Source organism: Pongo pygmaeus, chromosome 11, assembly GCF_028885625.2.
Source record: "Pongo pygmaeus isolate AG05252 chromosome 11, NHGRI_mPonPyg2-v2.0_pri, whole genome shotgun sequence".
Classification (NCBI taxonomy): Eukaryota; Metazoa; Chordata; class Mammalia; order Primates; family Hominidae; genus Pongo; species Pongo pygmaeus.
Genome location: NC_072384.2, coordinates 51,034,323 through 51,057,181, shown reverse-complemented (window position 1 = coordinate 51,057,181; position 22,859 = coordinate 51,034,323). Strand labels below are relative to the sequence as shown.

General features: G+C 38.8%; 1 protein-coding gene across 4 annotated transcripts in view; it reads left to right on the top strand.

Moving 5' to 3' along the window:
* NEB (nebulin) overlaps positions 1–22,859 on the top strand; it is a 247,776-nt gene that overhangs the window by 118,975 nt on the left and 105,942 nt on the right. For 3 of the 4 annotated variants that reach the window (XM_054478962.2, XM_054478961.2, XM_054478960.2), the window contains exons 76-94: positions 965–1,168; positions 2,484–2,588; positions 2,727–2,834; positions 3,229–3,540; positions 4,732–4,935; positions 5,783–5,887; positions 6,677–6,784; positions 8,516–8,827; positions 9,615–9,818; positions 10,697–10,801; positions 11,376–11,483; positions 12,622–12,933; positions 15,440–15,643; positions 16,541–16,645; positions 17,436–17,543; positions 19,270–19,581; positions 20,366–20,569; positions 21,449–21,553; positions 22,132–22,239. In XM_054478962.2, coding sequence (XP_054334937.1) covers positions 965–1,168; positions 2,484–2,588; positions 2,727–2,834; positions 3,229–3,540; positions 4,732–4,935; positions 5,783–5,887; positions 6,677–6,784; positions 8,516–8,827; positions 9,615–9,818; positions 10,697–10,801; positions 11,376–11,483; positions 12,622–12,933; positions 15,440–15,643; positions 16,541–16,645; positions 17,436–17,543; positions 19,270–19,581; positions 20,366–20,569; positions 21,449–21,553; positions 22,132–22,239 — 3,333 coding nt within the window. The remainder of the gene's footprint in view (positions 1–964; positions 1,169–2,483; positions 2,589–2,726; positions 2,835–3,228; positions 3,541–4,731; positions 4,936–5,782; positions 5,888–6,676; positions 6,785–8,515; positions 8,828–9,614; positions 9,819–10,696; positions 10,802–11,375; positions 11,484–12,621; positions 12,934–15,439; positions 15,644–16,540; positions 16,646–17,435; positions 17,544–19,269; positions 19,582–20,365; positions 20,570–21,448; positions 21,554–22,131; positions 22,240–22,859) is intronic. The other variant, XM_054478963.2, reaches the window with a different exon arrangement.

Below are 22,859 nucleotides of genomic sequence, written 5' to 3'. Positions count from 1 at the left end.
TATTTAACTTATAGGAAGTATCTATTGTAACTTTTGAATGGAAGTTTAAAAATGAATTATACATATGAAGACAAATTTTCTAAGAAACTTGAAAACGATTGCTCCCTAGAAATATGTTAGGCACTTTTGTTGTTGGCCAATAGAGTCCTTTGGAGACTCAAATATTACCTCATTGATATCGTAGCTCCTTGTTTTAATCAAGCTCTGGTTAAATCATGCACTTTTGGAAGAATGATAAAAGCAGTGACAGTTAAAAAAAGAGAGATTCTCCGAAAGCCATAAAAACAAAAAGAATTGTTACCCTTCCTTACAAGAAAAATTTTCCTTCAACCAATTGTTTATATTCAAAGAAGAAAATGAAAGAAAGAAAAAATGTATTTGTTTACTTGAATTCTAAGACAAGAAAGAGGATGGAGGATAAAATAAATATGAGTAAAAAAAGATGTACTCTTTGACTTGGAAGCATGTACATAGAAGCATATGAAAAAAGATGTCATTTTTATCCCCCAAAAAACACGTTAATGCAACGTGATCAACCAGTAATGCTCATTTCTTCTCTATATACCAAGAAGAGCTATGAAGGCCACTGCCTAACAACATAGGAGCCAACTGTATTCTAACCTGGTACAGTTTCCATAAGAGGAGGTAGGGACCATCAAATCAGAGAATAAACACTTTGTTTCAGGAGGCAGGCAGTAATTTCCTTAAGGTGGTTTTTATCACTGAAAATGAATAGCATTAAAGAGATTTTTATGAGTCTTTAAAACAGTAAATCTTGGCTACCTTCAGGAGCCAGGCATTTAACTAGCCATTCTAAACCAAAGTAAAGCGATCCTGTGGGTCTTCCCAGAAATTTACAGAAATAAGATTCAGACTTATACATTATCTGTGTATGTTAAATCAGGATCAGGCACCAGGCTGTCTAGGTGACATCCATAAATATTTGACATTATTTCATTTTCAGGCTATTTACAAATCTGATCTTGAGTGGCTGAGAGGCATAGGATGGGTTCCCATTGGCTCTGTAGAGGTCGAGAAGGTGAAGAGAGCTGGAGAAATCCTGAGTGACAGGAAGTATCGCCAGCCTGCAGAACAGCTCAAATTCACATGCATTACAGACACTCCGGAAATTGTCCTAGCAAAGAATAATGCCCTGACAATGAGCAAGGTGAGTCTCCAGCTGTTTCCTGTTGCCAGAATCATACCTTCCACAGATTTGGCTCATAAAGTAGGAAATTCCCTAAGGGTTCCCTGAGAAAGGAGGTGTCATAGGCCTGATTTTCATGCAGGCCTTTAACAGAGCATCTGCTTGAATTCAAAGTGTGCTCTTCTCAACACCCTGCCCCCTAATTCTCTGCATGTGGGAACAGAGCCTGGAATGATTTCCCTGGAGTGATGCACTCACCCTTCTGAGCAGTGACCTGGAGACATCACAATTGCATTACCCTTCCTCACACATTCTCCTAGGCAGAGCAGATTCAGGCCACTTACGTGTCTTTAGCCATCTGGTAAGGAATATAAGCCATTTACACTTCATTCTGAGGGCTGGGATACACATAGTGTTTCATAGCAATGCTGGTATACATTCAAATTGGTTGCTCAGGTTGCTCCTCCACATTAGGTTATGGAAATCCACTTTTGAAAGCTAGCTGCTATTTCTGCTTTCAGTTTTATTACACAAGATAGATGATCATTTGTTTCATACAAAATTTTATCAATCTATTTTTATCCAATGAGTCAGCCCTTAATATGCATATTTTAGACTGACTTGAACTTGAATTCTCCCGCACCTGCCTGGAGGCCTTCCAATCATTAGGCTAGTACAATTGAGTGCTCAGTACAAATATGAAAGTGGCTTCAGACAGCAAACTCCAGAGTCTGGGGTATACAACTCTAGAAACTCTTTTATACCATATCCATCAACAGCAACCACAACGATAACAGCAATAGGAATCACCAAAAAATCGTTGAGTATCTGCTATGACTTGGGCATTTTATATATGCTATGGATCACCTTCAAAAAATAATAAAAAAGAATGATTATCCCCCTCTCAGAAATGGGGAATGTGAGGAGTTACGTACCTTTCTCAAGATCACACAGCTTGGAAATAGTAGAGTTGGGTTTGCACTTGGGATTGACTCTGAAGTCTAGGGATTTCTACTGTCTCATAGTTCCGTAACTGAGATCCATCTTTGGATATCTGAATAAGCTTGTGATTCACTGGATGAAAAGAATTACTAATAGCAACCATTATATTGCTTCATATTAATTATGAAACCATTGTACAGCTATTTAAATATTGCTATGTTTTACTTTCCCCATGACTCTTTTGCTTCCCTCACCTCCCAAATGCATTAGAAGGAGCTATTTTATAGTTAAATGTGAGTTAAATTTGCTAACAACTGTAATGATGTTATTGGCTTTAACAGAAGGTCTTATACTCCCTTCCTCTCCCCACGCCCCATGCCGCCCTGCCCTGTAGCATTTATACACAGAAGCTTGGGATGCTGACAAAACCTCCATCCACGTCATGCCAGACACCCCAGAAATCCTGCTGGCCAAGAGTAATTCTGCCAATATCAGCCAAGTAAGAGATTTCCTGATTGTTGCTTAAACCTAAGAGTAATTAAAATGCCTTTTCCACCGTAACAATTTCCTTTCTGGAATTGGCCTATTACCTTCCTCAAACACTCTTATTTTCTGTCGTCTATTATCCCTTCCCTAGAAACTTTACACCAAGGGATGGGATGAATCAAAGATGAAAGACTATGATCTGAGAGCAGACGCTATTTCCATCAAAAGTGCCAAGGCCTCCAGGGACATCGCCAGTGATGTGAGTACCCTCCATCTATCTCTCTGTGGTCTCCACCGTGCTGAACAACCCAGAGGGTGGCTGGTGAACCACACTCTATAGTTATTTCCAAATGTACCTTCCAGTCCTACTTCCTACCTCCCAAGACTGTTCCCTTTCTTGTTACAGAGAATAAAAATACATTTTGGCATTATAGTTAGAGTTGCTGCAGGGAATGCTTTCACCAATGAAGATATACGATTACATTACAATTATTTTTATAACAGTATAAAACATTGCTTTTAAATATAATAGTTCAGAGATGCCAAAATGTTTGTAATAGAAAATTCTTGTCCATTTCATGTTGTCTGTAATTGTCAGCACATGAGCATGGTTTCAAAACTGGATGTCTCCACCTGTATTTCTGGCATTTTAGTACAAATACAAGGAAGCCTATGAGAAACAGAAAGGCCACCACATTGGAGCCCAGAGCATTGAAGATGATCCCAAGATTATGTGTGCCATACATGCAGGAAAAATTCAAAGTGAAAGGGAGTACAAGAAGGAATTCCAGAAGTGGAAAACCAAGTTCTCTAGCCCAGTGGACATGTTAAGCATCTTGCTGGCCAAGAAATGTCAGACTTTGGTCACTGACATTGATTATCGCAATTACCTGCATGAATGGACATGCATGCCCGATCAAAATGACATTATCCAAGCAAAGAAGGCCTATGACCTGCAGAGTGATGTACGTAACATGAATTTTGGGAAAGGGGGAAGGGGAAGACGTAGATTTGTTCATTGCCCAGTCAGTGCCTCTGAGGACAGCCCCCTGGGCTGTGCACTGCACAAACCTAGGGGTGGGGCTGGGGGGTACCATTCACATTGTCTAATATAAAATCCATCCTTAGTAGTTATGTCGTGGGAAGCAAAAACAGAGATGAGCCCTAGTGAGGTCATGTCCTTTATTCCCGAGCCTAGATTCCAGACTTTTTTCCATGTCATTTGTAACTTCTGGCAATGAAAACATATTTCAGACAAATATAAATCATCTGAATGTTTTTAAAATAATTGCTGCTATTATACTAGATCCAAAACACCAAACAGCATTTCCTTGGGTCATTTATCACACGATTAAAATGAAATCCAATTCAGCAAAATTTTCCTTTAAAAATTTTCAACTATAAAATTTTTTGAAATATCAAATAATTATATCATGGAATTCAGCTTTATTACTATATATTATTATTAATAGCTAGTATAAATAATTATGTTTTTACAAATGACTTCTGTGATCAATATTAAAAACCCTGAATCATGTGAGATCTCAGGTATTACTTTTTTGGAAGTACAATCTCCTGCACTTATCCCTTCAACCCCATGTGCTTTATTTTTCAGCAAAGGATTGAAATGTTTGGTTTTTTTTTTGAGACGGAGTTTCTCTCTTGTTGCCCGGGCTGCAGTACAAGTGCAATCTCCAATTGCACTCCATCCCTTAAAAAAAATTTTTTTTTAATGTTAGCACTCACGACTTTAACTTAGGATCACAAAAGGGATTTCCAGTGTCACAATGATGTACTTTCATGTTTTATTTTTGCTTTGCCATTGCACGTACCCAGAGTTTCAGTGCTGAAGGCCTGCACCTTGCTTCTCATACAATCTTTGCCTATTTATTCATTAAATGTTGACATTTGCCCCTTTTTTTTTTTTTTGAGACGGAGTTTCACTCTTGTTGCCCAGGCTGGAGTGCAATGGCGTGATCTCGGCTCACTGCAAGCTCTGCCTCCCGGGTTCAAGCGATTCTCCTGCCTCAGCCTCCCAAGTAGCTGGGATTACAGGCATGCGCCACCATGCCCGGCTAATTTTTGTATTTTTAGTAGAGACAGGGTTTCACCATGTTGGTCAGAAATGGTATTTTTGTCTGACATCTTCTTTATAGAGTGTGTATAAGGCAGACCTGGAGTGGCTGCGTGGCATCGGCTGGATGCCAGAAGGCTCAGTGGAAATGAACAGAGTGAAGGTTGCTCAAGACCTCGTGAATGAAAGACTCTATAGGACACGTCCAGAAGCTTTGTCATTCACCAGCATTGTCGACACTCCAGAAGTTGTCTTGGCAAAAGCCAATTCTCTGCAAATAAGTGAGGTAAGAACCATCCTACTATCTTTTCCAAAGATAACACCCAAACTGAACCTGTAGACTGGACTTCTTCAAAGAATTTTGGTGAGAGAAGCAACTCTAAAAATGTCTTCACTAGTGAAGATACACTGAAAATAGAACTCTGACAAACACCAACATGCCTTTCTTTTACCACACATACACACTTTGAAGCACTGCAATGAAAATGTCACTCCCTGGCAACTCAGGAACACAAATATTTGTTGACCTCATATTAAATACTAAGACATGTAGTGTCATGCTGCATAATAACGTACATTGTACTAGTCCAGATTCTCTAGAGAAACAGAACCAATAGGGGCCGTGTGTGTGTGTGTGTTTGTACACACACACAGAAGAGAGAGACTTTAAGAAATTGGCTCCTGAGATCATGCAGGCTGGCAAGTCCAAAGTCTTCAGGGTAGGCCAGCCGGCTAGAGACTGAGGGATGTGTTGCAATTCAAACCCAAAGGCCATCTGCTGGCAGAATTCCTTTTTACTGGGGAGATTTGTCTTTTCTATCAAGGTCTTCAACTAATTAGATAAGGCTCACCCACATCATAAAGGGTAGTCTCCTTTACTTGGAATCTACTGATTTAAAAGTTAACTTCATTTTAACAATACTTTCACAGAAACACCTAAAATAATGTTTAACTAAATATCTGGGTACCGTGCCCCAGCCAAGCTGACACATAAAATTAACCATTATAAACATGTAAAAACATTTTTCCAGATTGAGTAGTTAGCTAAGGCTTACATTAGCTAACTATTAGCCAAACGTTACCTAAGGCTTAATATTTCAGATATTGATTTCTTGTTTCCCTTCTCTCCACAGAAACTGTATCAAGAAGCCTGGAATAAAGATAAAGCCAATATCACCATTCCTTCTGATACTCCGGAGATGCTGCAGGCCCACATCAATGCCTTGCAAATCAGCAATGTAAGTGGCACAAACATGAAGTGTAAAAGCCTTTATGGGCAATGTCTGTCTGCTCATGGAGAGTGTTATAGCAGACAAATTGCCTACCTTGCAATGTTTGTGGCTTTTGGTGCTAGGCATTTTCTCTTTAGCTACCAGTCCCAATGCAATATGAATGGAGTTTCTCTTTTAAATGTGTGCTTGGATACATCGCTGGGTGCCTAGACTGCAGGATTTGGGACACCTGAATCCTTTTGGTGTCCTCCTTCACTCTTAACAGTCTCTGTTATCATCTTAGGTTTTTTTTATTGATCCAGGACTTTTTCATTTGACATTTCAAGGCCATAAGAAAGACAAAAGACCATTTTTAATTACATCCAAATGGCAGGCTATGTATGATATCTATGTCACAACTCTTTAGCTGTAACTTCTCAGAAGTTAAAGGGAAAAATTAGGGGGAGAAAAATCTTATCAGATCTTACCTGATATCTTGATAAAGATTCTCTGGCTTCCCCATTGATCCTTAGGTTCCATGTACTTGCAGTGGGATATTTTCAAATGCATAACATATTGTGATGGATGCAAATATTCAAACATCAATAGAGTTTGATGTTTAGCTTTAAAATTTTAACCAGAAGTATCCTGTACACCACAAAGGAAATATCCAACAACCAAAAGAACCCAGAAATGAATGCTTTTTCCTTATAGTGACTACATTACATTATTCCATATGATTTATATTATGACAAATTTGAGTTGATTTGTTTATTTTTCCATTCTTGTAAACAAACCTATATTTTCCTTCTATAGAACCTCTACCAAAAAGACTGGAATGAGGCCAAGCAGAAAGGCTATGACATAAGAGCAGATGCCATTGAAATCAAGCACGCCAAAGCCTCCAGAGAAATTGCCAGTGAGGTACGCTTCCTTCTCTTTTCTTGTGGTTTTTCTCTTCTACAAAACAAGCAGCGAGACTATTTTTCAAGAATTTTGTGTTTTAAAAAAATCTGTGCATAGAATTGCATCTCATCCTGTGCTGGAAGCTTTCTGTATTTGAAAATATTAAAATGGAATGGAAAACATTAAAATTAGCGTAGATGAGGTATATGTGTAAATTTACTTTGATGCTGTTACAAAGTAGAAACAAAACATCATGAAGAGTCTGTATTAAATTCCTGGGAAAATTCAGGACCCAATACAATGTCATTTTATCCCTAAAATATTTCTGACATTCTCCACAAATATAAATCACAGATGATAGTTTCATATAAGAGTTAAGACTAAAATCACATTATTTATTTGCAAGATTTTATATGGGAGGCTTATGTAGAATACTCTTAGTAATCTTTTGAAGTTCATTTAATTCTAATTTTAAAACTTACTGGTGGTCAAAATAAGTATGCTACCTGCCGGGCATGGTGGCTCACGCCTCTGATCCCAGCACTTTGGGAGGCTGAGGTGGGTGGATCACTTGAGGTCAGGTGATCGAGACCAGCCTGGCCAACATGGTGAAACCTCATCTCTACTGAAAATACAAACAAACAAACAAAAAATTAGCTGGGCGTGGTGGCGGGAGCATGTAATCCCAGCTACTCAGGAGGCTGAGGCAGGAGAATCACTTGAACCCGGGAGGCGGAGGTTTGCAGTAAGTCGAGATCATGCCATTGCATTCCAGCCTGGGCAACAAGAGTGAAACTGCATCTCAAAAAAAATAAAAACAAAAATAGAATAATTATGCTACCAAGTCCACCCCGCCCCCAGCTCCAACTCTTTAAGCCACCTTGTTCCCTTTCTCTGAGTTCTTCTCTGCTTTTTATCATGTAGCCACTTGTTTCCTCCTTCTTATTCTTCATTTTTGCCTCTAATAGTCATAGCTGGTCCACGTTATCTGGTTTATTCTCAGTTTTCTCTCTCTTTGTTCAAACTTGCCTATGTTGTCCAAACATAGGAAAGAAACAGAAACCACCTTACACTAGTCCTAAGACACTCATCAGATGGAAACTCTTGTCCACAGAACTTTTGTTGTTATCTTCTGATTCAAGCCACAACCTTGCTTTCCATCCTTGAAACATGCATCTTTCTTATCTGTTTCCAAAACCACACACATATGACCTCTCCCTACCTGAGGTTCCTTCAGTACTCTTAGGAGATCATCTGACCTGATGTTGCACTTGTCAGGGAAACTTGGTGATGGAGATTATCACCTGTGCCTTGTTTTCCCCATCTGGAATATATGTTAATAATAGTATCTACCTCGTAGAGACATTGTGAGGATGAACTGTGATCATAATTGGCGCCAGTCAATGATTTTTGACTGAAAAACATGGTAGTTTCATATGGGTCTACCCAACACATTTGAAGTAGTCATAATAGTGTCTGGCATAGAGTAATTACTTAGTAAATGTTAGCTATTGTTTTTATTACTCTTGTTCACTATACCATCTCCCTCCTGATTTAATCATGTCCTCTCTGAAATGACCTAAAATCGTATTATCTAACTTCTTTAAAGTGAACTGAAATATATAATGATGGCCAATGTTGAGCCAATTTATACCAAGGCTAAGAAAACATTCTGAAACCATTTAAAGAAAACCCCTCTTAATACATTATATTCATATGTCTTCTTTATTTGATTTCTTACTACTTTAGTACAAATACAAAGAAGGTTACCGTAAGCAACTGGGCCACCACATGGGTTTCCGCACCCTACAAGATGACCCCAAGTCGGTATGGGCTATACATGCTGCCAAGATCCAGAGTGACAGAGAATATAAGAAAGCTTACGAGAAGTCTAAAGGAATTCACAACACACCATTGGACATGATGTCAATTGTTCAAGCCAAGAAATGCCAGGTCCTGGTTAGCGACATTGATTATCGCAATTATCTGCACCAGTGGACGTGTCTGCCAGATCAGAACGATGTGATCCAGGCCAAGAAAGCCTACGACCTGCAGAGTGATGTGCGTATATTATCACCAGACCCCGGGGAGATGTGTATTTGTGTGTTTAATCCCAGTGCATTCCCCAGAGGCATAATTTAAGTGGTAATCTTAATAGAACCTAACATATTCTGTAGAATTCATGGTAGCAGAATTTTCCTCAGACATTTTCTATCTTATAGAGGACTCCTTCTTATGGTAGCAACACCTTATTTACCAAGATGAAAATCAGTCTCTTATTCTATGTAATTTGGTAGAAAATTTCAGTTGCAGCTGCTCTGAGCCATTACCTTTGCATAATCATATACATATTTCAGAAGTAGATGTAAGCATAAGGAAATGTTGGATTTCATGTTTACTTGATACAGAAAAAGAGAGAGATGGGGAGCAGGGCGGATATAGATACAGGTATGTATTTTTCTCTCATTATGCATACATCTAAGGTTCTTTACCTCCTTAAATCAAACTGATGTTATTACTGATGTTACTTCCAGTGGTACATAAAAGGCAGACTTCAAGTGGTGAGTGTAGAAACTAATCCAAGCATACAAAGTTATGTGCCATTACTGGCTGCCATTCTACCAAGTGCCACTTGTGAGCCCTGTTCCAATTCCTGCAGGATACTCTAAACTTCTCCCATGTGTGCCAGAGAGATAACACCCAATATTAACATTTAATGTTGATCCTTGAGTTTTATGAGATTAGCCACCTAACTGATTTAAATAGAGGTGATGTGGGGTTTGCAAGCATCAAACTCTTATGGGCAACTTTGACTCTTCCCCACTCTGTGTTCCTCTCCTTCATGTAGAACTTGTACAAGTCAGACCTGGAATGGATGAAGGGTATTGGATGGTTGCCAGAGGGTTCTGTGGAAGTGATGAGAGTGAAGAATGCCCAGAATCTCTTGAATGAAAGGTTGTATCGTATAAAGCCTGAGGCCCTCAAATTCACCAGCATTGTTGACACCCCGGAAGTAATCCAGGCAAAGATTAATGCTGTACAGATCAGTGAGGTAAGTCCAGGTGGATGATGTTTTCAGACAAATGGAAGAAATCTCAATCAAGAAGAATTTTAAACGTGAACTTTAGACTCTTCATGTCAGCGTCAGGATCTGAAACACATTTACATGTATCCAGATGGACCTTTGTGTAGTCAGTCTCTTAGCAGCCTCTGTATTTCATTTGCTTTGATAAGTGTTTGGTGAATGCACATGTGGTGGGCATCTTCATGTTCTACACACCCTGATACACACTTTGATCACATTTGGAGATCCAGACCGTAAGACAGGCCCACCACTTAGTACTATAATCACAAAATTGCCACTTCTTTATTGCTTGAAATAGGTTGAGAAGTCTAGGGACAACTTCAGTATTAGACATTATGGTAGTTGTTTGGACCAAAAACAGCTAGGTCCTGCTTAGCAATGGGGATTATCAGAGCTATCTGCAATGTGGACTTACCCATCAGATAATTAGATGTGAGTAAATGGAAAAGAATAATTTTACTACCATATTTCTGACTCATTTTAAATTATGTTGTATCACACATAAATCTGTTCTCATTGAAGTCACTATTGGCACCTCTTAAATGAAAGTGCAAATGAGGCCAGGTGCAGTGGCTTATGCCACGTATAATCTACATTTATATCGGAGAACATCCAAAAAGAACTTTTCATTTTACTTATTATTTAATATAAAATTAGATTTACCTATTAATCTTACTTAAAAATTTTAATTTACTTATGTTAGTTTTAATTTATTATAAAATTCACTTATAATTTTATTCATCATCCATTTATTCAAGCATATGTTTTATGACTTTATAATTTTGTTTTTGTGGTAACTGACTTATTTACTAATTGACCATTCCATTGTTTTTCATTTTTCCCAGCCATTGTATCGCGATGCCTGGGAGAAAGAGAAGGCTAATGTGAACGTGCCAGCTGACACTCCCCTGATGCTGCAATCCAAAATCAATGCTCTGCAGATCAGCAATGTAAGACAGCACACACCATTTGCTTTTCAGAGTGCTCTCTGCCTATACAAACCTTTTATCATACACTCCAAAGAGAGTTTGGCAAAAGGCATTTTCTTCGCATTCCTTTTATTTCTAGTCTTTAAGTTAATGATAAGTAGCTGTGTGGGTCTGCGTGTGTCTGTATAATGTACATCTCAATGTTTGTTGGAAGGAAAAATGGAATAGTTTCTCCAAAAACACAACATAAAACTTACAGATACATGTAGAGTAATACCTAGTTCTCAGTTTTTAGTGGGCCATCCCTCATTGCTTTTTCCTTGTAAAAGCCAAGCAATATGTTTTTTTCTGATTTTTACATGATTTATTATCTCTTAAGTTTCCTTCTTCAAAAAATAATTATTAGAAGAGAGCTTTACTGTCATTAAAAATCTACTGGAATTCAAGCTTGATATGAAACCAGACTCTTTTATAAATCTTAAGGAGACATTAATGTTCAGTGTAACTGTAAATATCTATTTTTAAATACATCAGTAATGCTGACTCAGTAGCTCCGTCTTCAGACTGACGGTGGTATTGCACTCTCTGTTTGCAGAAACGCTACCAGCAAGCCTGGGAAGACGTTAAGATGACTGGTTATGACCTGCGAGCAGATGCCATTGGGATCCAGCATGCCAAGGCTTCCAGGGATATTGCCAGTGATGTAAGAGCTCCTCCTTGCCCAACCGGAACAAGCACTAACTAGTAGAAACAGAGGGAGTTTAACTTAATGCCCTTTGAATTATGTTTAAGTGGCATTGGGTCATTGTTATTAGTATATTTGTAAATCCTAAATTCAAGAATAACATTTACAATTTGAGGATCCTTTTGCATCTTTGTTTGGTTCTGCAACTCTTGCGTTTAAGCACAGATTTTGATTTTCTTTTCAATATCTTCACAATGTCACTTAATTTACAAGTACTTAAAGAGATTTAATTTCATAGTACAAAGAATTCTGTTGTTACTCAAAGTGTGGCATGTGTACTACTGGTGGTTCCTATAATAATTTTATGTAGTACATGCACAAGTATTTTTTTAAAATAGTTATATGGTTGTTTTAATGTGTGCTAGAAAAATATTGGTTTTTTCCATTTAGATACAGTTATACATTTTTAAATAAAACTTTAAAATAAGTTTATAATTAAAAATTATTTCAGGCCAGGCGTGGTGGCTCATGCCTGTAATCCCAGCACTTTAGGAGGCAAGGCGGGTGGATCACTTGAGGTCAAGAGTTCGAAACTAGCCTGGCCAACATGGTGAAACCCTGTCTCTACTAAAAATACAAAAATTAGCCAGGCGTGGTGGCAGATGCCTTAATCTGCTACTCGGGAGGCTGAGGCAGCTGAATCGCTTGAACCTGGGAGGTGGAGATTGCAAGTGAGCCAAGATCGTGCCACTGCACTCCAGCCTGGGGAACCGAGTGAGACTCTGTCTCAAAACAGACAAACAAACAAACAAAAATTTCAACAAAGAATTAATTTAAAGTAATAAGAAGTACAATTGGTACTTGTGTGTGACAAAACATCTGAAGGTGGCCAGGCTATATTGGGAGATAATACAGCAATACAATTCTTGCCTAAGAGATGCTCTCAATGTTTTCATGCATGTAGACACAGAAGACAAACCAATGTATCAAAACTTATGGCTTGAATTTAAATAAAAACAGTATTTGCCCCCCACCCCCACCCCCACCCCGCCAAAAAAAAAGGTAAATTAAAGGAGATGGAGTTATTTTGAGTAGGCTCTCTAGAAAAAGTGGGTTTGGAAAAATTACTCTTCTATTTTCTGTTCACATCTACCAGTATCTGTACAAAACCGCTTATGAGAAACAGAAAGGCCATTACATTGGATGTCTCAGTGCCAAGGAGGACCCTAAACTGGCTTGGGCAGCAAATGTGTTGAAGATGCAGAATGACAGGCTGTACAAAAAGGCCTACAACGACCACAAAGCCAAGATCTCCATCCCTGTGGACATGGTGTCCATCAACGCTGCCAAAGAAGGTCAGGCACTAGCAAGTGATGTGGACTATCGCCACTACCTGCACCACTGGTCTTGCTTTCCCGACCAGAATGATGTGATCCAAGCCAGGAAAGCCTACAAACTGCAGAGCGACGTAAGTGTGTCCCCCAGGAAACAAGCCCCCCATTGCTTTGCCTGATGGCTCTTCCAATGCTCTGAAAACACAACTCTCTGTACGTAGGCACTCCACTTTATTATTATTTTATCAGAATTATTAATTGCCTACCTACAGCCAGGTTTCTTCAGACAGTTTTCATTGTTAAAGGTGCTACCAGAATTTTCCTATAGATTTGTTACTGCATATAGTATTTGCAGTTTCTTACTTTTTTTTGAGATGGAGTCTTGCTCTGTCACCCAGGCTGGAGTGCAGTGGTACAATCTCAGCTCACTGTAACCTCCACTTCCCGGGTTCAAGCGATGTTCCTGCATCAGCCTCCCAAGTAGCTGGGATTACAGGCATGTGTACCACACCCGGCTAATTTTTGTATTTTTAGTAGAGACAGGTTTTCACCATCTTGGCCAGGCTGGTCTTCAACTCCTGACCTCAGGTGATCCACTCGTCTCAGCCTCCCAAAGTTCTGGGATTACAGAAGTGAGCCACCGCACCCAGCCTAGCAGTTCCTTCCTTCCTTCCTTCCTTCCTTCCTTCCTTCCTTCCTTCCTTCCTTCCTTCCTTCCTTCCTTCCTTCCTTCCTTCCTTCCTTCCTTCCTTCCTTCCTCCCTCCCTCCCTCCCTCCCTCCCTCCCTCCCTCCCTCCCTCCCTCCCTCCCTTCCTTCCTTCCTTCCTTCCTTCCTTTCTTCCTTCTTTCCTTCCTTCCTTCCTTCCTGTCCTATGGCCCAGGCTGGAGTGCAGTGGTGTGATCTCAGCTCACTGCAACCTCTGCCTCCCGGGTTCAACTGATTCTTCTGCCTCAGCCTCCCAAGTAGCTGGGATTACAAGCACATGCCACCACGCCAGGCTGATTTTTGTATTTTTTTAGTAGAGGCAGGGTTTCATCATGTTGGCCAGGCTGGTCTCAAACCCCTGACCTCAGGTGATCCACCTGTCTTGGCCTCCCAAAGTGCTGGGGCAGTTTCTTAAACTAAGAATGTCCATGATCCTTCGGCTATGTATCAGAGAAGGGCAGGACAATCTTCCTCAAACTTACTTTGAAAAGTTAGCAGCACACTCCAGACCACTTGTTTCCTTTAACTTGACGTTCTTCACTATGTGGTCTTTCATTAACTCACCTAAGGCATTTTTAGATTTACTCGTATTTTCTGCCCTTCAAACTTTTAGAAATGATGGATTCCAGAAGGTTATTTATTTCCTGTATAGAATGGATAACTTAAAAATTATCTGACCTTGGTTCCCTTAAGCTTCCAGAGATACTTTTTTATAATGAATGAGTTCATTACAGGAAAACATGCTCATCACTTAAAATGCATTGCCAAGTGGGGGATTTTAGACAGTTTCTGGAGACCAAAACTGGAACTAGTGATTGAATTCCTAATCATCCTTTTAAAAATACTTATTAAACACACCATGTGCCAGGCATTGTGCTAAGCACTAAAGATACCATGGTAAATAAAGAAGAAGAAAAAACATCACATAGGGCTGGGCGCGGTGGCTCACACCTGTAATCCCAGCACTTTTCAGGCAAATGTATTTTCAGACAAATATAAATCATCTGAATGTTTTTAAAATAACTGCTGCTATTATGCTAGATCCAAAACACTAAATAGCATTTCCTTGGGTCAATTATCACAGGATTAAAATAGAATCCAATTCAGCAAAATTTTCCTTTAAAAATTTTCAATTATAAAATTTTTTGAAATATCAAATAATTATATTATGGAATGCAGCTTTATTACTACATAGTATTATTTATGGCTAATATAAATAATTATGTTTTTACAAATGACTTCTGTGATCAATATTAAAAACCCTGAATCATGTGAGATCTCAGGTCTTACTTTTTTGGAAGTACAATCTCCTGCACTTATCCCTTTAACCCCATGTGTTTTATTTTTCAGCTAAGGATTGGTATGTCTAACACTTGAAATGTTTTTTTTTTTTTTTTTTTTTTTTGGTGTGTGTGTGTGTGTGTGAGACGGAATTTCACTCTTGTTGCCCAGGCTGGAGTGCAAGTGCAATCTCCAATTGCACTCCATCCCTTAAAAAATTTTTTTTAAATGTTAGCACTCACGACTTTAACTTAGGATCACAAAAGGGATTTCCAGTGTCACAATGATGTACTTTCATGTTTTGTTTTTGCTTTGCCATTGCATGTACCCAGAGTTTCAGTGCTGAAGGCCTGCACCTCGCTTCTCATACAATCTTTGCCTATTTTTTCATTAAATGTTGACATTTGCCTTTTGTGTGTGTGTGTGTGAGACGGAGTTTCGCTCTTGTTGCCCAGGCTGGAGTGCAATGGCACGGTCTCGGCTCACTGCAAGCTCTGCCTTCCAGGTTCAAGTGATTCTCCTGCCTCAGCCTCCCAAGTAGCTGGGATTACAGGCATGTGCCACCATGCCTGGCTAATTTTGTATTTTTAGTAGAGACGGGGTTTCACCATGTTGGTCAGAAATGGTATTTTTGTCTGACATCTTCTTTATAGAGTGTGTATAAGGCAGACCTGGAGTGGCTGCGTGGCATCGGCTGGATGCCAGAAGGCTCAGTGGAAATGAACAGAGTGAAGGTTGCTCAAGACCTCGTGAATGAAAGACTCTATAGGATACGTCCAGAAGCTTTGTCATTCACCAGCATTGCCGACACTCCAGAAGTTGTCTTGGCAAAAGCCAATTCTCTGCAAATAAGTGAGGTAAGAACCATCCTACTATCAAGCTTTCCTGGTTCTGGATTCTGTTTTCCAAAGATACCACCCAAACTGAGCCCGCAGACTGGACTTCTTCAAAGAATTAAAGAATTTTGGTGAGAGGAGCAACTCTAAAAATGTCTTCACTAGTGAAGATACACTGAAAATAGAACTCTGACAAACACCAACATGCCTTTCTTCTACCATACATACACACTTTGAAGCACTGCAATGAAAATGTCACTCCGTGGCAACTCAGGAACACAAATATTTGTGACCTCATATTAAATACTAAGACATGTAGTGTCATGCTACATAATAACATAACATTGTATTAGTCCAGATTCTCTAGAGAAACAGAACCAATAGGGGCTGTGTGTGTGTGTGTGTGTGTGTGTGTGTGTGTTTGTACACACACACACAGAAGAGAGAGACTTTAAGAAATTGGCTCCTGAGATCATTCAGGCTGGCAAGTCCAAAGTCTTCAGGGTAGGCCAGCCGGCTAGAGACTGAGGGATGTGTTGCAATTCAAACCCAAAGGCCTTCTGCTGGCAGAATTCCTTTTTACTGGGGAGGTTTGTCTTTTCTATCAAGGTCTTCAACTAATTAGATAAGGCTCACCCACATCATGAAGGGTAGTCTCCTTTACTTGGAATCTACTGATTTAAAAGTTAACTTCATTTTAACAATACTTTCACAGAAACACCTAAAATAATGTTTAACTAAATATCTGGGTACCGTGCCCCAGCCAAGCTGACACATAAAATTAACCATTATAAACATGTAAAAACATTTTTCCAGATTGAGTAGTTAGCTAAGGCTTACATTAGCTAACTATTAGCCAAACGTTACCTAAGGCTTAATATTTCAGATATTGATTTCCTGTTTCCCTTCTCTCCACAGAAACTGTATCAAGAAGCCTGGAATAAAGATAAAGCCAATATCACCATTCCTTCTGATACTCCGGAGATGCTGCAGGCCCACATCAATGCCTTGCAAATCAGCAATGTAAGTGGCACAAACATGAAGTGTAAAAGCCTTTATGGGCAATGTCTGTCTGCTCATGGAGAGTGTTATAGCAGACAAATTGCCTACTTTGCAATGTTTGTGGCTTTTGGTGCTAGACATTTTCTCTTTAGCTACCAGTCCCAATGCAATATGAATGGAGTTTCTCTCTTTTAAATGTGTGCTTGGATACATCGCTGGGTGCCTAGACTGCAGGATTTGGGACACCTGAATCCTTTTGGTGTCCTCCTTCACTCTTAACAGTCTCTGTTATCATCTTAGGATTTTTTATTGATCCAGGACTTTTTCATTTGACATTTCAAGGCCATAAGAAAGACAAAAGACCATTTTTAATTACATCCAAATGGCAGGCTATGTATGATATCTATGTCACAACTCTTTAGCTGAAACTTCTCGAAAGTCAAAGGGAAAAATTAGGGGAAGAAAAATCTTATCAGATCTTACCTGATATCTTGATAAAGATTCTCTGGCTTCCCCATTGATCCTTAGGTTCCATGTACTTGCAGTGGGATATTTTCAAATGCATAACATATTGTGATGGATGCAAATATTCAAACATCAATAGAGTTTGATGTTTAGCTTTAAAATTTTAACCAGAAGTATCCTGTACACCACAAAGGAAATATCCAACAACCAAAAGAACCCAGAAATGAATGCTTTTTCCTTATAGTGACTACATTACATTATTCCATATGATTTATATTATGACAAATTTGAGTTGATTTGTTTATTTTTCCATTCTTGTAAACAAACCTATATTTTCCCTCTATAGAACCTCTACCAAAAAGACTGGAATGAGGCCAAGCAGAAAGGCTATGACATAAGAGCAGATGCCATTGAAATCAAGCACGCCAAAGCCTCCAGAGAAATTGCCAGTGAGGTACGCTTCCTTCTCTTTTCTTGTGGTTTTTCTCTTCTACAAAACAAGCAGCGAGACTATTTTTCAAGAATTTTGTGTTTTAAAAAAATCTGTGCATAGAATTGCATCTCATCCTGTGCTGGAAGCTTTCTGTATTTGAAAATATTAAAATGGAATGGAAAACATTAAAATTAGCGTAGATGAGGTATATGTGTAAATTTACTTTGATGCTGTTACAAAGTAGAAACAAAACATCATGAAGAGTCTGTATTAAATTCCTGGGAAAATTCAGGACCCAATACAATGTCATTTTATCCCTAAAATATTTCTGACATTCTCCACAAATATAAATCACAGATGATAGTTTCATATAAGAGTTAAGACTAAAATCACATTTATTTGCAAGATTTTATATGGGAGGCTTATGTAGAATACTCTTAGTAATCTTTTGAAGTTCATTTAATTCTAATTTTAAAACTTACTAGTGGTCAAAATAAGTATGCTACCTGCCGGGCATGGTGGCTCACGCCTCTGATCCCAGCACTTTGGGAGGCTGAGATGGGTGGATCACTTGAGGTCAGGTGATCGAGACCAGCCTGGCCAACATGGTGAAACCTCATCTCTACTGAAAATACAAACAAACAAACAAAAAATTAGCTGGGCGTGGTGGCGGGAGCCTGTAATCCCAGCTACTCAGGAGGCTGAGGCAGGAGAATCACTTGAACCCGGGAGGCGGAGGTTTGCAGTAAGTCGAGATCATGCCATTGCATTCCAGCCTGGGCAACAAGAGTGAAACTGCATCTCAAAAAAAATAAAAACAAAAATAGAATAATTATGCTACCAAGTCCACCCCGCCCCCAGCTCCAACTCTTTAAGCCACCTTGTTCCCTTTCTCTGAGTTCTTCTCTGCTTTTTATCATGTAGCCACTTGTTTCCTCCTTCTTATTCTTCATTTTTGCCTCTAATAGTCATAGCTGGTCCACGTTATCTGGTTTATTCTCAGTTTTCTCTCTCTTTGTTCAAACTTGCCTATGTTGTCCAAACATAGGAAAGAAACAGAAACCACCTTACACTAGTCCTAAGACACTCATCAGATGGAAACTCTTGTCCACAGAAATTTTGTTGTTATCTTCTGATTCAAGCCACAACCTTGCTTTCCATCCTTGAAACATGCATCTTTCTTATCTGTTTCCAAAACCACACACATATGACCTCTCCCTACCTGAGGTTCCTTCAGTACTCTTAGGAGATCATCTGACCTGATGTTGCACTTGTCAGGGAAACTTGGTGATGGAGATTATCACCTGTGCCTTGTTTTCCCCATCTGGAATATATGTTAATAATAGTATCTACCTCGTAGAGACATTGTGAGGATGAACTGTGATCATAATTGGCACCAGTCAATGATTTTTGACTGAAAAACATGGTAGTTTCATATGGGTCTACCCAACACATTTGAAGTAGTCATAATAGTGTCTGGCATAGAGTAATTACTTAGTAAATGTTAGCTATTGTTTTTATTACTCTTGTTCACCATACCATCTCCCTCCTGATTTACTCATGTGCTCTCTGAAACGACCTAAAATCGTATTATCTAACTTCTTTAAAGTGAACTGAAATATATAATGATGGCCAATGTTGAGCCAATTTATACCAAGGCTAAGAAAACATTCTGAAACCATTTAAAGAAAACCCCTCTTAATACATTATTTTCATGTCTTTTTTATCTGATTTCTTACTACTTTAGTACAAATACAAAGAAGGTTACCGTAAGCAACTGGGCCACCACGTGGGTTTCCGCACCCTACAAGATGACCCCAAGTCGGTATGGGCTATACATGCTGCCAAGATCCAGAGTGACAGAGAATATAAGAAAGCTTACGAGAAGTCTAAAGGAATTCACAACACACCGTTGGACATGATGTCAATTGTTCAAGCCAAGAAATGCCAGGTCCTGGTTAGCGACATTGATTATCGCAATTATCTGCACCAGTGGACGTGTCTGCCAGATCAGAACGATGTGATCCAGGCCAGGAAAGCCTACGACCTGCAGAGTGATGTGCGTATATTATCACCAGACCCCGGGGAGATGTGTATTTGTGTGTTTAATCCCAGTGCATTCCCCAGAGGCATAATTTAAGTGGTAATCTTAATAGAACCTAACATATTCTGTAGAATTCATGGTAGCAGAATTTTCCTCAGACATTTTCTATCTTATAGAGGACTCCTTCTTATGGTAGCAACACCTTATTTACCAAGATGAAAATCAGTCTCTTATTCTATGTAATTTGGTAGAAAATTTCAGTTGCAGCTGCTCTGAGCCGTTACCTTTGCATAATCATATACATATTTCAGAAGTAGATGTAAGCATAAGGAAATGTTGGATTTCATGTTTACTTGATACAGAAAAAGAGAGAGATGGGGGGCAGGTTGGGTATAGATACTGGTTTTTTTTTTCTCATTATGCATACATCTAAGGTTCTTTACTTCTTAAATTCCAACTGATGTTATTACTGATGTTACTTCCAGTGGTACATAAAAGGCAGACTTCAAGTGGTGAGTGTAGAAACTAATCCAAGCATACAAAGTTATGTGCCATTGCTGGCTGCCATTCTACCAAGTGCCACTTGTGAGCCCTGTTCCAATTCCTGCAGGATACTCTAAACTTCTCCCATGTGTGCCAGAGAGATAACACCCAATATTAACATTTAATGTTGATCCTTGAGTTTTATGAGATTAGCCACCTAACTGATTTAAATAGAGGTGATGTGGGGTTTGCAAGCATCAAACTCTTATGGGCAACTTTGACTCTTCCCCACTCTGTGTTCCTCTCCTTCATGTAGAACTTGTACAAGTCAGACCTGGAATGGATGAAGGGTATCGGATGGTTGCCAGAGGGTTCTGTGGAAGTGATGAGAGTGAAGAATGCCCAGAATCTCTTGAATGAAAGGTTGTATCGTATAAAGCCTGAGGCCCTCAAATTCACCAGCATTGTTGACACCCCGGAAGTAGTCCAGGCAAAGATCAATGCTGTACAGATCAGTGAGGTAAGTCCAGGTGGATGATGTTTTCAGACAAATGGAAGAAATCTCAATCAAGAAGAATTTTAAACGTGTACTTTAGACTCTTCATGTCAGCGTCAGGATCTGAAACACATTTACATGTATCCAGATGGATCTTTGTGTAGTCAGTCTCTTAGCAGCCTCTGTATTTCATTTGCTTTGATAAGTGTTTGGTGAATGCACATGTGGTGGGCATCTTCATGTTCTACACACCCTGATACACACTTTGATCACATTTGGAGATCCAGACCGTAAGACAGGCCCACCACTTAGTACTATAATCACAAAATTGCCACTTCTTTATTGCTTGAAATAAGTTGAGAAGTCTAGGGACAACTTCAGTATTAGACATTATGGTAGTTGTTTGGACCAAAAACAGCTAGGTCCTGCTTAGTAATGGGGATTATCAGAGCTATCTGCAATGTGGACTTACCCATCAGATAATTAGATGTGAGTAAATGGAAAAGAATAATTTTACTACCATATTTCTGACTCATTTTAAATTATGTTGTTATCACACATAAATCTGTTCTCATTGAAGTCACTATTGGCACCTCTTAAATGAAAGTGCAAATGAGGCCAGGTGCAGTGGCTTATGCCACGTATAATCTACATTTATATCGGAGAACATCCAAAAAGAACTTTTCATTTTACTTATTATTTAATATAAAATTAGATTTACCTATTAATCTTACTTAAAAATTTTAATTTACTTATGTTAGTTTTAATTTATTATAAAATTCACTTATAATTTTATTCATCATCCATTTATTCAAGCATATGTTTTATGACTTTATAATTTTGTTTTTGTGGTAACTGACTTATTTACTAATTGACCATTCCATTGTTTTTCATTTTTCCCAGCCATTGTATCGCGATGCCTGGGAGAAAGAGAAGGCTAATGTGAACGTGCCAGCTGACACTCCCCTGATGCTGCAATCCAAAATCAATGCTCTGCAGATCAGCAATGTAAGACGGCACACATCATTTGCTTTTCAGAGTGCTCTCTGCCTATACAAACCTTTTATCATACACTCCAAAGAGAGTTTGGCAAAAGGCATTTTCTTCCCATTCCTTTTATTTCTAGTCTTTAAGTTAATGATAAGTAGCTGTGTGGGTCTGCGTGTGTCTGTATAATGTACATCTCAATGTTTGTTGGAAGGAAAAATGGAATAGTTTCTCCAAAAACACAACATAAAACTTATAGATACATGTAGAGTAATACCTAGTTCTCAGTTTTTAGTGGGCCATCCCTCATTGCTTTTTCCTTGTAAAAGCCAAGCAATATGTTTTTTCCTGATTTTTACGTGATTTATTATCTCCTAAGTTTCCTTCTTCAAAAAATAATTATTAGAAGAGAGCTTTACTAAGTGTCATTAAAAATCTACTGGAATTCAAGCTTGATATGAAACCAGACTCTTTTATAAATCTTAAGGAGACATTAATGTTCAGTGTAACTGTAAATATCTATTTTTAAATACATCAGTAATGCTGACTCAGTAGCTCCGTCTTCAGACTGACGGTGGTATTGCACTCTCTGTTTGCAGAAACGCTATCAGCAAGCTTGGGAAGACGTCAAGATGACTGGTTATGACCTGCGAGCAGATGCCATTGGGATCCAGCATGCCAAGGCTTCCAGGGATATTGCCAGTGATGTAAGAGCTCCTCCTTGCCCAACCGGAACAAGCACTAACTAGTAGAAACAGAGGGAGTTTAACTTAATGCCCTTTGAATTATGTTTAAATGGCATTGGGTCGTTATTAGTATATTTGTAAATCCTAAATTCAAGAATAACATTTACAATTTGAGGATCCTTTTGCATCTTTGTTTGGTTCTGCAACTCTTGCGTTTAAGCACAGATTTTGATTTTCTTTTCAATATCTTCACAATGTCACTTAATTTACAAGTACTTAAAGAGATTTAATTTCATAGTACAAAGAATTCTGTTGTTACTCAAAGTGTGGCATGTGTACTACTGGTGGTTCCTATAATAATTTTATGTAGTACATGCACAAGTATTTTTTTAAAATAGTTATATGGTTGTTTTAATGTGTGCTAGAAAAATATTGGTTTTTTCCATTTAGATACAGTTATACATTTTTAAATAAAACTTTAAAATAAGTTTATAATTAAAAATTATTTCAGGCCAGGCGTGGTGGCTCATGCCTGTAATCCCAGCACTTTAGGAGGCAAGGCGGGTGGATCACTTGAGGTCAAGAGTTCGAAACTAGCCTGGCCAACATGGTGAAACCCTGTCTCTACTAAAAATACAAAA